Source organism: Poecile atricapillus, chromosome 1 (assembly GCF_030490865.1).
Source record: "Poecile atricapillus isolate bPoeAtr1 chromosome 1, bPoeAtr1.hap1, whole genome shotgun sequence".
Lineage (NCBI taxonomy): Eukaryota > Metazoa > Chordata > Aves > Passeriformes > Paridae > Poecile > Poecile atricapillus.
This window is the reverse complement of record NC_081249.1, coordinates 115,046,995-115,059,631: the sequence shown is the minus strand read 5'-3', so window position 1 is coordinate 115,059,631 and position 12,637 is coordinate 115,046,995. Positions and strand designations below refer to the sequence as shown.

At 54.3% G+C, this 12,637-nt stretch overlaps 1 protein-coding gene across 1 annotated transcript; it reads right to left on the bottom strand.

Annotated features, from left to right (window-relative positions):
* Positions 1-322: 322 nt before the first annotated feature.
* On the bottom strand, positions 323-10,817 carry P2RY2 (purinergic receptor P2Y2). Its single transcript, XM_058842545.1, has 2 exons — positions 10,453-10,817; positions 323-3,505 (listed from the first exon to the last, which is right to left on the bottom strand). Exons 1-2 carry the CDS (start codon positions 10,800-10,802, stop codon positions 2,428-2,430), a joined length of 1,428 nt encoding a protein of 475 aa, XP_058698528.1. The 5' UTR covers positions 10,803-10,817; the 3' UTR covers positions 323-2,427.
* Between the last annotated feature and the right edge of the window lie 1,820 nt (positions 10,818-12,637).

The window sequence follows — 12,637 nt, the reverse complement described above, 5'->3', positions numbered from 1 at the left end:
CCAAGACCACAGAGACCCAACCAAAACAGTTGGCTATTTTTTTTATAATTTGTGACACTCTAAGGGGTTTTGTCCCCTGTGAGGCCCTGCCATGACCACAGAGCTCTCTCTGCACCTGGGCTTTGCCAGAACTGGTGGCACCAGCCCCATGAAAATCTTGAATCAAGAGTGGAGATCGAATTCATTGAATTAGATGGAGACCATGATGCACAGACGAGTGGACAGCTGTACCTGGAGCTTAAAATATTTCCATGGCATTCAACAACTCAGTTTTTACCCCCAATACCCATCTTTGTACATACCAGAGGAGATGGCAGAGAAGTGCTTGTAATAGAAATAAACTCATTTACTATCAGAAATCCGAGGTGTTTGCATGTTACAAAAATAAAAATGTACAGTCACTGTCATAAAACTCCATTTTTTTTCTCTCTCTAGTATAAGTTAGTGCTTTTACAAACAAAAACAAAAAGTCTAGAGCTAGATTTCCAGCTGGCACCTCTCCAACTGCTCTGCACCTGGCCGGTGGGATCACTTGGGGATGAGGATCACAGAGGGACACCCCGATGGCACTGCCAGTGCTGCCCAGGGTGGCGGCTCCAAGCCAGCCCAGAGGGAGGTGGAGGTAGGATTTCCAAGCAGGACCCCAGGAGGAAACTTTGGGTATGTTTTTGTTGAATTATTCAGAGCACGTAACGTGTCCACGCTGCTTTTTGGCAAGTGTGGGAGACCGGGCAAGGCCTGGCCTGGAGTGATGTTTGTGCCAGTCCAGTGCCCTGGCTGAATTCATTTCTCCCAGTTATTTGTCTCACCCCAGTGACTGTGCCATGACCCTCACCATAAAGCCAAGCTCCCTTCACAAGAACAAAGGAATGAAGGTGCTGCCATGGTGCAAGTCTGGTCTTAACCCAATCCTATCCTAAACACACTCGAGGGTGGGATGAACCACCCTGCAAAAAGTCCTGTCTGCCTTTGCCTCCTGTGGTTGTGACATTGTTGGTTGGGACAAGAGCCCCCATTGGGGGTGGGACCACAGGAACCTCACAGTTCACCCTGAATGGTCCCAGTCACCCATGTCTGAACACACTGGTGACATCATGACGTGGCTTTGTCTCCACCAAACCACCTCACAAGAAGGAAGGATGGGTGAAACTAAGTAGTGGTCTGAGGTCTTGGCCTAAGCCAACATCAAATGTGTTTGCCTAGTCCTGAAATAGAGCTTTTACAAAATGTGCCTTATGCAGTGCTGCAGCCCAAGCAAATTTTCATTTTTGGGGGGAGGAATCAGAATCCTGCTGTCAGGGAAACCATGGACTTGGGCTCTGGGATCTCCAACCCAACATTTACAGGGAAAAACACCAAGAGCACCTTCTGGTGAAATGTTTTGTGGACATTTTTTTCCAAATCCAGGCAGAATGGGATTAAGCTCAGCACCACTTACAGCTCCTCAATCCAGGCTTTAGTGCTGGCAAACTTTGTCTCCTCTGAGGGACAGCAATGGGGATGTGGCAGCGCTCAGCCAAGGGGAGGAACACTGGTGTTTGCTGCTGGGCTGGAAACATGAGTCACCAGGAACGGGGTTAAAAACAAGACGTGAAGAGCTCACCTTAAATTTTAATAAGCTGGAGATGATTATTAAAGCCAGCAGCTGGAAGCAGCAGGTTCCTAAAAGCTTTTAAAGGGTGACTGCTGCTGTTAGGAAGCACTCTAATGGGGTTTTTGGAAGATGTTGGCCCCACTGGAGAAACCTACAGGGCACCTGCTCGATGGTACCAGTAAACTCCAGTGGGCTGCTACCAGTGCACTCCAATGGGATGGAATGTCCATCAGCACCCTGGTTAATGAGAAGCCAGCCCTTGGACAGGAGCTGGGAATCCCATCCCTGCTCTGCCAGCTTGAAGCTGGGAGAGCATTTCTTCAGGGATGCAAAGCTGTGGGAGACCCTTTCCTGCTGTGGGTGGTACTTGTCCTTGACATTTGCATCAAGCTGTTCAGCAGAACTGCAGCTGACTCTCCTCATCCCCCCCAAAGCCTTGCCTGCCTTGCCAAGGCACAGAGATACTCCAGCTCCCCCTGTGCCAGGCAATCTGCAGATGGAATTCTGTAGGGGGACCTTTTGCACACGGTGCTTTTGCTTTGGAGAATGATTCAAGGCACTCAAGGGGTTTCCCCCCCCACCCAGATCTGGTCACCTCAGCGCTGATCAGAGGGGCAGGCTGGGATGCAGAGCCAGAGATCAGGGTTCATGTGTGCAACCACGGCCGCATCTTCCTGAAAACAATACAGCAAAACAAGCAGAGGAGCGGGTTTGACACGGACCATGCTGCAGTGGGTGCTAGCCCAGGCACCCCCAACACCCAAAGCCTTGGGCCCCAGAGCATCCTGTCCTCCCTTCACACCCAGGATAAACCCTTCTGCTGCGCAGCAGAGCTAGGATTTCAGATCCTTGGAGAGCGTGTCCATGTCGCTGCTGGTTCCCAGGTGATTGTTGGGCACGATGCCCAGTGCCACCTCATTCTGAGGCTTCCCTGGCATTTTGTTGCCCGCAAACTTCATAAATCGTTGCCCTGCCAAGAAATACAAAATGGGATCCAGGCAGCTGTTGGTGCTGGCGAGGGGACGAGTCACCTTGTAGGCCAAATTGATGGCATTGAGGGTCTGGCAGCTCAGGTCCCAGCTCCGGAAGGAGTAGTACAAGGTACGAGTGACATGGAAGGGAAGAAAACAAACAATGAAGACAACCAAGACGATGATGATCATTTTCACTGACTTCTTTTTGGAGCGGGACAGGCGGGAAATGCCTCGGGTGGGCTGGAGCAGCCGCCGGGCCATCAGGCAGTAGCAGATGATGATGATGAGGAAAGGGATGCAGAAGAGCAGCACCAGCATCACCGAGCTGTAAATGATAAACTGGCCAAAGAGGTCCTTGCTGGATGTGTCGTGGCAGGTGATGGTGTCGCCCTTGACGCTGGTGGTGACGAAGAAGAGCACGGGGGACTGGCACACCACGGTCACCAGCCACACCACGACCGACACCCGGCGCGCGTGGCGCACCTGGCCCCACTGCAGCGACTTGAGCGGGAAGCAGATGCCCAGGAAGCGATGGATGCTGATGCAGAGCAGGAAGAGGATGCTGCAGTAGAGGTTGGTGTAGAACAGGAAGCGGACGATCTTGCACAGCCCCACGCTGAAGGGCCAGTTGTCCCCCATGGCGTAGTAGTACACCAGCAGGGGCAGGGAGACCACGTAGAGCGTGTCGGATACGGCCAGGTTGAACATGTAGGTGGTGGAGGCGTTCCAGGTCTTGATCCTGAAGATGAAGGCGTAGAGGGCCAGCAGGTTGAGAAAGAGCCCCACCACACACACAATGCCGTAGGAGACAGGCAGCAGGATGTATTTGAAGTCCTCATCAAATACGCACTTGTAGGGGTTGTCATCGGTGCCACCTGGGTCTGAGGAGTTGTTGATGACCCTGGTCCAGGCTAGAGTTGTGAGGTTCTCCATCACCCTGGGGGGAAAGCAAAGAGGCTGTAAGGACATGGAGACAATGGCTCAAGAGGGCAGCACATCACTGACCGCAGACATCATGGCCTCATGGTGTTGGTGACACAACTGAGTAGTCCCTGGAATGGAGGAATTATGGTCAGGTGGATGAGCTGAGTTTTATTTAACCTCATTTTGCATCTGGAGTGCAGAACAAGACTTGAGCTGCTTTAAAGTCACCAACAAACCCCAGGCCATGTGTGGGAGTCAACCTCAGACCTCCTGCAGCCCAAAACCAAAAGGTCCCAAACTGCCCTTCCCACCAGGTCCACACAGAAATTTGGTCTCCTGCATCACAGAACAGAAAAGATGCTCCATTCTGCGTTTCACCAGCCACGAGAAGTGACTCAGCTGAGCACCACTAAAAATGGGTCCTGCTAAATTCCAGGCAGAAAGGATTAGCAAGTGGAATTTCAGCAAGCAATCCTCGTGACTGGCACCCATTTCAGAGGTCTTCAGCTCCTTCTGGTAAGGCAAACCTCACCACACCTGGAGGCCCTGTGGCAATCAAACCTTGCCAAAAGGAGCATGTTCTCCACCACAGGGGCTCTGCCTGGCTTGGCTGTTGAGGAGAATGAGGGGTCTTTAATGGGTTTAGTGCTGGGCTGATGGTGGCCAGGACACAGTCCTGCTCCCTGGCCTTGAGCCCTGATTGTGCAGAACTGGTTTCTGCATGGGACAGATTAACTGGGAGGAGAAAAATCGCCTTGAAAGGGTCTCTGCAGACACACAGAGCCTGTCTGAGAGGAGGGACAAGAGCCCTTTTGTGCCCTGGGCTCTGCTGACACACGATCTCAGAGCGAGTCCATGGGTCAGGAATCAAATTAAAATGCATTTCCTCTCTTCCCGTAAGAGAAGCCGGTTTGATGCCCTTGCTGTTCCCTGCCTTATGAGAAGCCAGTGGAAATGGGGGGTTACAGGGAGATGAATCCAGCCCAGGAGCTCAGGGACCAGGAGCTCCTGCAGCAGAAAAGGTCTGAGGAAAGGTGCCCTTGGAATGAGTGTGTGGGGTGTACCCTGACCCAAACCTCACTGGAATTTTAGGTGGGAAAGAGCAATCCTGACCTTTTCAGGTGAAGGACTCAGCTCTAACCTGGTGCCACCATGCTGAGGGACAGTGTGGCCATGCCCTTTCTTGCAAAATAAACAGCAGATCCAGGGCTATCCAGCCCCTACCTCCAGCTCAGATCCTGTAGGGAAGGAGGCAATGACACCCTCCTCAAAGCTGCCAGCCTGGATGATTTCTCACCAAAGTAAAGCACTTTTGGTACTAAAAAGGAGCTTGACAGCTGTTTGCTGAGGGAGAAGGGATGAAGTGATGCTTCCAGCCCATCACAAGGGGATAAGTCCAGTCTTTGCTCCAGGGATTGGATCAAACAACCTGTCCAGAAGTGCACTGACACCATCCCTGATGATGTTTTCCCCATCCTGCTGCTTTCCCCTTGGAGCAGAGCAGGAACAGTGCTGGCTGAGGCTCACACTTCCCAAGGACAGGGGTGGAAACCACACATGCACACTCTCACACCCCAATTAATCTGCAATATCTGCAAAAACCCCAGTGTAACTTTGGGAACCACTTTGTGATGAAAATCAGGAGCCAGCACTGTGCTGGCCTTGGGGTTTTGCTTTTCCTGCGCTCAGTTCAGCTTTGCTCCCATCCTGTTTCCCCCGAGTCCTCAGCAGAGTGGCTGTGGATGGAGAGGGTTAACAGAGCTCTGGCAGATGGAAAAACATTTTCCAGCTGCTGTTCTCCACAGTTTCTTCCTTCCCCCTGAGCTTTGCAGATCTGTGGCCAACCAGAGAGAGGTTTCCCGCAGACCTGGCAGCGGATGAAACGGGTTGGACAGGCCACCGTGACCAAGGGAAGCCACACAAGATGCCCTAAAAGGCACAGGGAAGGGTTACAGAGTTCCAGAGGCTTCAGCCCGGCATGGGATTTCTCCAACTGCATTCCCTCTCTCCCCTGCACATAACCCAGCTCTGATGGGGGGAGATCACCCTGAATTCCAGCTCATCTTCCCACAGGTTCCTGAGACACCAGCAAGAAAACCCAACCACAATCCATCCGTAAGCCAAGGTGAGGAATCTCCTCCGGCTGCCCAGGGATGTGCCAAGGTCCTCATCTCCATCTTCAGGACAAGGAGCAAACACTCTTTGCTGGTTGGTTTGAATGGAGCCTTGTCCTTGATGTCATGCTCTCCCTCCTTTTCCTTCTGGGAATGCAAAAGCCTTTCTTTTTCCTTTTTTACTCTAGTTTTGCCCAGAATGCCTAGGACAAAACCCACTGTGTGTGCCAGGCCTGTGGCTGCAGTCCAGCCCCTCACCCCAGTGCTGCTGCATCCGCAGGGAGCGAGCTGGAGAGGCCAGGGCCAGCCAAGGCATGTGAAGGCACAAGAGCTGGCAGCTGGCACTGCCCTTTGCTGTGCCCACGAATGCCAGCTCCGATGTCACACCCCAAACCCCCGGGAGACGAGGGGAGGGCGAAAGCAGCAGCAATCCCCGAGGATGCCAAGCGGGATAAACCCTTCTGTGATCCCCAAAAGCAAACAAACCACCATGCTTTGGTGAGAACCGCCTGCATCTGCCCCATCGCTGCATCTCCAGCCCTTTCCAAGGTCACAGTGGGAGGTTTTTTCTCTGGCATTGGATGCAGGTGACCAGGCACAGCTTTTTGGGTGCCCTCTAGCCATCCACACATGGTCTCCTCAACGCTGAACCACGTGCAGGTTGCAGTGGCTGGACCATCTCTCTCTCTCTGTAGTGTGGCCTTGGACCTGTTTATCCCATGGGACATGCGAGTTTTTTCCCAGAAAAATTCCTTCAGTGCCAGTGCATGGAGGCAGCACAGGAGAGGAGCCTGGTGATGAGAGGAGCCTGGGCAGATCATTGTCCTCAAATGAAGTGCCCACAGGCATGTGCACGTGAAGTCAGCATCCCAAAATGCTCCTGTAACTGTATCTGCCGGGGATATTTAGATCAGCCAATATGGGAAAGGAGGGGGCTGTCATGGGAGAAGGTCATGGGCAGCTGAGGGATGGGCAGCCCTCCACAGGGAGACCACGGGACAGGCACTGAATTGCCAAGTAAAGGCCTTGACTCCTGATTTCTACTCCATTTTTCAGCATTCCAGCCACGTTTCGTGCTCGGGAATTTGCCAGGCAGACAACAAAGCGCAACCAAACCACGGCTGCGATAAATACCTTTTCACAGGGGGCTGATGAGGTTTAATTTGCCTTCCCAAATAATTAATGTGGATTAATTTACCAGCAGGACCTCCCAGAGGCAGCCCTTGGTTGTGCCACAGCACACTGTTTTATGCTGGAGGCCGAAACCACGATCCATTCACCGCATCTTCTCCCTGACTCCCTTCCAAAGGACACACGGGGAACGTGGGTGTTTTCCCTGCCCTAACTCAGAGGCATTTAGTAGACTCATCAAAATCCTCGCTCAAGATTAGGAGCTACTCGAGGCTCTGGGACCTACAATCGTTTTTCCCTGCTCTGGGACTGTGGTTCAAACCCTTCATGACCTAAAGCAAACAGGCAACGCGTTCGGATGCTCCCGAGCCCGTCTGCTTGGAGCCATGAGACGGGATCTGGCCGAAATCTGAGCCTGCCCAAACTGCCTGGTTTTCATCTGCCCTTGCCCTTTGGATCCTTTCTGCCACTTTCTGTGACCTTTAGTGTCCCTTTCTCCCCCAGGCTGGCCCCAGCCACCTCCATGTGCTGAGGACCTCCCCAGCTGTCCCAGCTCCACCATCCCCAGCGCTTCTCTCCAGTGATCCCAAGGCAAGACACCTCCAAAATTCATTTCCAGGATAGCCAAGATAAAGGGACTTTATCCATCTCCCTGCCAGGCAACATCCCTCCTTTATCCCTGATGGGTGTGATCCACCCCTTCCTGCATCCCCAAAGTAGCCAGAACACCTCACTTAAACCGAAACTTTGCCAGGAATCTGTGTTTCCGTCCCTACAAAAATGCACCTTTGGAGGGCAGCTCCACTCCAGAAATGGAACTGCTCCACTAGAGCAGCCACGTGCCTCAGTTTCCCCTCCTGTCGTCAGGCTAAGAAACAGCAGAGTTGAATTTATTTTCTCCATGAAAAATGTTTTTCTGGGGGTGTTTTGGTTTCTCAGAGAGTTTTTCAGTAACTTCATCCAAGCTAAAAAGGGAGAGTCTGGAGAAAAGATATCAGTTTGAAAGAACTTCATGGCTTTGTTTGGAGGTAAAATAAAATGTTTTGCTTTGAGACAAATCACTTCTTCTGGGAATTTCTGGTTTCCCCCATGAAACCCCCTGAATTCCTCCCTGAATCAATCTACCTTCCAGGCTTCACTTTCCAGGGGGTACCAAAACCTCCTGCCTTGCTCCACACCATGGTAAATCAAATTAACCAAATCTGTGGCTTTAAAGTGAATTAAAAAAGCATTAAAACCATCAGTGACAACACTAATTAAGGCCACCTTCCTTCAGTTGAACCTGACTCAATTTCCAGCATGGCAGGGCTCTGGGGATGGATTCTTCTGGAAGTAAACATCAACCCTGGCCAATATTTAATCCCTTCATTAACACTTCTCTTCCTGCTTCAGGAGAGATGATGCTCCCTGCCTGTTTTTCCCTGCTGTGGGATTGGGATGGATCCTATCTGAGCCCTCAAACTCCCAGTTTTACTTATTCCATGGGGGAAACAGAGCACTTGCATCCTTTAGGGTACCTGGAGGTAGAAAGGGGGTGTTTCTTCCAGGAGTTTGACTTTGGTTTTGCCCTCCATGACCTTTTGATGCTCACTGGAGGAAGCAACAGTCAGTGAGATGAGTGTGGGACCAGTTTCTGGCCAATTTGGTAACCCTACAAGCTCCACATCTCCTTCCATGGAGACCTCCCAGCCTCCTGCCCACACCAAGGGAGTCACAATCACCCTGGAAAAACTAAAGGCATTCTGGGGGACAACCAGGATAACACAATTACCTGGCTCCACCAGGGCATCACCAGAAGACCCCACAGAGGGTGGACTTTGGGGGATAACTTTTTGGAGGCAATAGGGTGTTCATGGTTCCCATTCAGGTTTTAGTGGGGGCTGCCCAGCATTGAGGAGGGAGCTCAGTGTGGCCGGCAGCACGCTCCGCTGCCAGAGAACTATTCATGGCTTTGGCTTCGTGTCAACAGCCTGAGATAAAAATCGCACTGGGCAGAGACAGGATAAAGTCACCCAGTGTCACGACCGTCAGAAATCCTTCTGGGGGTTTTATAACCCACTAAGCCCCGGGATGGGGCCACGCTCTGGGGCTCAGCGTATTTTGGGGTCTCTCCCTTTGCACTGGAGCCCCTTAACCTATCAGCCACCCTTTGCTTGAGGGAAAACAAGAGGAATTTGGTGGTAATGAAACGGCCCAATTTCGGCAGCAGCGACCACGAGCTAGGGCCACCATCCCCCAATGCTGGTGGACCCCCAGAGCCGGCTTTGCTGCTCCTCATCTCCTGTGCAGGAAGGCAGTGGGCTGCCAAATGGCTTTTGCAATAAACTGATAAGAAAACTGAAGCAGAAAGAGAAGTAAGATGTTTTTCCCCTAAAGCTGTTCCTGCAGTGATGTCAGTCAGTGCCCAGCTCTGGGAAGAAGGGTGTTCTGGAGGTTAGGAGCTGCTAGAAGGTTTGAAATCCGAGTATCACCCACTGCAGTGCAAATTAAAACACTCCCAAAGAAATTACATAGGGAGCCCTGCATGCAAAGAGGTGGAAAAACACGCGGAGCAAAGCAGAGAGTCAGCTCCATGGTTTAACCAGAGCTTGTACGGGAAATCACGGGTAAACAGCCAGTGAATTCCCCAGGGAAGGGAGAAACTGAGCAGGAAAGATACTATCGTGAATTAATGCGTGAAAAACCCAACAATTCAGGTAAAGAGGAGCAAAAGGAGCAGGAGGCTTCCCTGAGTCCCCATTTTGAACCATTTGTGCCGGCACCCGCCCATGCCAGCGACTCCGGGCCGGCTGCTGCTCCCCCTGCCCTGTCCTGGGGCACTTTGGGGCAGTTTTAGGGGCAGTTTTAGGGGCAGTACGGGCAGTATGTGGGGTTGAGAGCAGGAGACTCGGCCTTGGGCTCTGTGCATGCAGCGCCGCACCCCCCGCTCTGGGCGCACCGGGACCCTGTGTCACCCGTGTCACCCGGACAGCAACAAGTGCCACCGCCGCCAGTACGTGCATGTGTCCGTGTGTCCGTGTGTCCGTGTGCGCACGGGAGGGTGTGTGTCCCACCCGTGTCTGTGTGTCCCGCTCGTGTGTGTGTGTTCCGCTCGTGTGTGTGTGTCCCACCCGTGTCTGTGTGTCCCACCCGTGTCTGTGTGTCCCGCTCGTGTGTGTGTGTTCCACCCGTGTCTGTGTGTCCCACCTGTGTCTGTGTGTCCCACCCGTGTCTGTGTGTCCCGCTCGTGTGTGTGTGTTCCACCCGTGTCTGTGTCCCGCTCGTGTGTGTGTGTCCCACCCGTGTCTGTGTGTGTCCCACCCGTGTCTGTGTTTGTCTCACCCGTGTCTGTGTGTCCCACCCGTGTCTGTGTGTGTCCCACCCGTGTCTGCGTGTGTCCCACCAGTGTCTGTATGTCCCACCCGTGTCTGTGTGTCCCGCTCGTGTGTGTGTGTTCCACCCGTGTCTGTGTGTCCCACCCGTGTCTGTGTGTCCCACCCGTGTGTCCGTGTCCCCTATTCACGTGTGTCCCCCCCACCCGTGTCCCCACTCCCACTCCATGCACGAGTTTCCCACTCCACCCTGGAGGTCACCGCCCGTCGTTCCCTGGCGTGGGCAGGACATGCAGCCCCACATCCCCCACGGTCCCCCCACGGTTCCCCCACATCCCCCCACATCCCCCCACAGTTCCCCCACGGTCCCCCCAGGGTTCCCCGCCCCCTGCGGCCGCGCTCACCGGGCGGTGCCGAGCCGGGGGCTCCGTGCCGGGGGTTCAGCGCCGATGGCCCCGCTCAGGAGGGCGGCGGAGGCCGTGCCATGCCCGCCTTTGGTCCTTCCCCCGCTCCCGGTGCCGCTCCCGGCGCCGCCGCCGCGTGTGAGCAGGGACGGGGCGGGCGTGGGGCTGCACCGCCCTCCCGGCGCTGGGAACGGGGCTGGGACGGGGCAGGACCGGGGCCAGAACTGCCCCTCCCGGGGCTGGGACCGCCCCTTCCCCCGGGGACCCGACAGGAGTTCTGCTCCCTGGATGGGAACGTGCGTGGGATCGGGAGTCCGGCCGCCCCCTCTCTTCCCCCTCCGGGATGGCATTATGGATGGAATCGGGATTAGGGCTAGAGCAGGACCCCCCGCCCCCTGCCCCGGGGATGGGACTGCGGATGGGATTGGGGCTGGGACCGAGACCGGACACCGACCGCTGTCCCCTTTGTCCCCCGGGAATGGCACCGAAATAAAGGCGGGATACCCGCCCCCCCTTCCTCATCCTCCAGAAATGGGAGCGTGGATGGCATCAGAATTGGGACTGACATTGGAGACAGATGATTGCTCCCCAGATCCTCCCCCGGGGATGGGACCGGGGATGGGGTTGGAGCTGGGACTGAGACCGGACTCACTTCCACAGGTGCTAGCACTGGGGCTGATGCCAGGACTGGGATGCTGGCACTTTTTATCATTGCTGGAACCAGGAGGACATGGCAGAAGGTTTGCTGGAGGTTTGCTCCTTGCTGTGTGTTCTTTGAACCGCTGTCCCTGGAGCCCTGGCACCACAGCCCCCCAGAAAGCTGCAGGAAGCTGTGGAGGGCCACCAGCTCCATCACAGCCTGCCCTCTCTTGCAGGTGGCCACTGCCCAAGGGAAGCAGTGGCCAGGTTCAACCCAGCCTTCCCAGTGGGGCTCATTCCCCTGGGTGAAAAACCTTCAGGTCTGGGAGGGCTGAGGGCTCCAGGACAGGAACAGCCGCCCTGGATCATGTGCAGGTGGCCCAGTTGTTTTGTGCTGCCGTGAGCATGGAGCAAGCCCCGGTGCTCCCCTGAGTATTCCCCATCTGTGTCCCTGGGTGAAAGCCAGATTCTCCTTCCCCAGCTGGATCTGATTTCGTGTGGGGGTCCTTGGGCCCCCTGGCTATGGCTGGGGGGCTCCGTGAAGCCCCTGATGGAGGAGGGGAAGGGCACCAATGGCATCTATTATTCAACAGCAGAAAGTGGCAGCTGGCTAAGGAGGCATTAAGAGGATATGAACTCCTGGCATGGACACAGGGCTGCAGAGATCTTGATCATGGACCTCCATGCCAGAAAAGAGAAAAAAAAAAAATTCCTGTTTCCTTCTTCTGATGTAATTTGTTTGAGGAGGGAAAGCAATACATCACATCGCAGCTATTTGGGGCTGATAAGGGAGGAAGGACAGGCTTGCTGCTTGCCCAGAGGGAGGGAGATGCATGGGCAGAGCTGGTGAGTGAGGCTCAGCTGGGAGAAGCTGCCCAGCAGTGCCCTGGGTGCTGAGTTCAGCCCATCCCTCCTGGATTTGGAAACACTTCTTGGGCAAAGGTTGGGTTCACCCAACCAGAGCAGCTTGGTTTTCTCCTCCAAATCCTTCACCCTCCCAAGGAGGGATGATGTCCAGAGGTGACAGATGGACCTGTGGATGATGTCCAGGGAGTTGTGGCTGTCCTTGCCTGAGCTGTGACCCGTGGGGTGATCGCTGCTGCTCAGCAGCCCTTGCGTGGTGCCATCTCCCCCAGCCTGCTCCTCCAAGGTCTGAACACCCGCAGCTCTTCCTCCACAAATAAAGCCAAACAACTCAAAAACAAGAGGCAGGCGCCTTCCTCATCCCAGGGGTGATTAATTATGGCCAGGCCAGCTGAGAGGTCTGCTTGGCCACTTGGTGCTGGATGCTTCAGCAGGCCAGATGAGATGTTTTTCTAAAAGCTTCTTTGGAGTGCAGAAGTGTCCCCTGGAGAGTCCTCTTCCTATCAGACCTTTTCCAAGCCTGGGAAGTCCCAGCAGCTTCCAGCAAGCAGGAGCTTCCCAGCTTCACTGCCCACTGCAAGGAAAAACCTTTCCTTTCCCTTCTTTTGCTTTTTTCCCTTTTCTCCTTTTGTTTGGGTGTGAGAGAGATGGAAGGAGTGTTCCAACCCTAACCCACCTTACT

Coding starts and splice junctions, on each gene's coding strand:
- P2RY2 (XM_058842545.1), bottom strand. CDS start 10,802: ATGCCATCCCGGAGGGGGAAGAGAGGGGGCGGCCGGACTCCCGATCCC. Junction 3,506..10,452: donor CCCCGGCTCGGCACCGCCCG/GTGAGCGCGGCC, acceptor CTTTCCCCCCAG/GGTGATGGAGAACCTCACAA.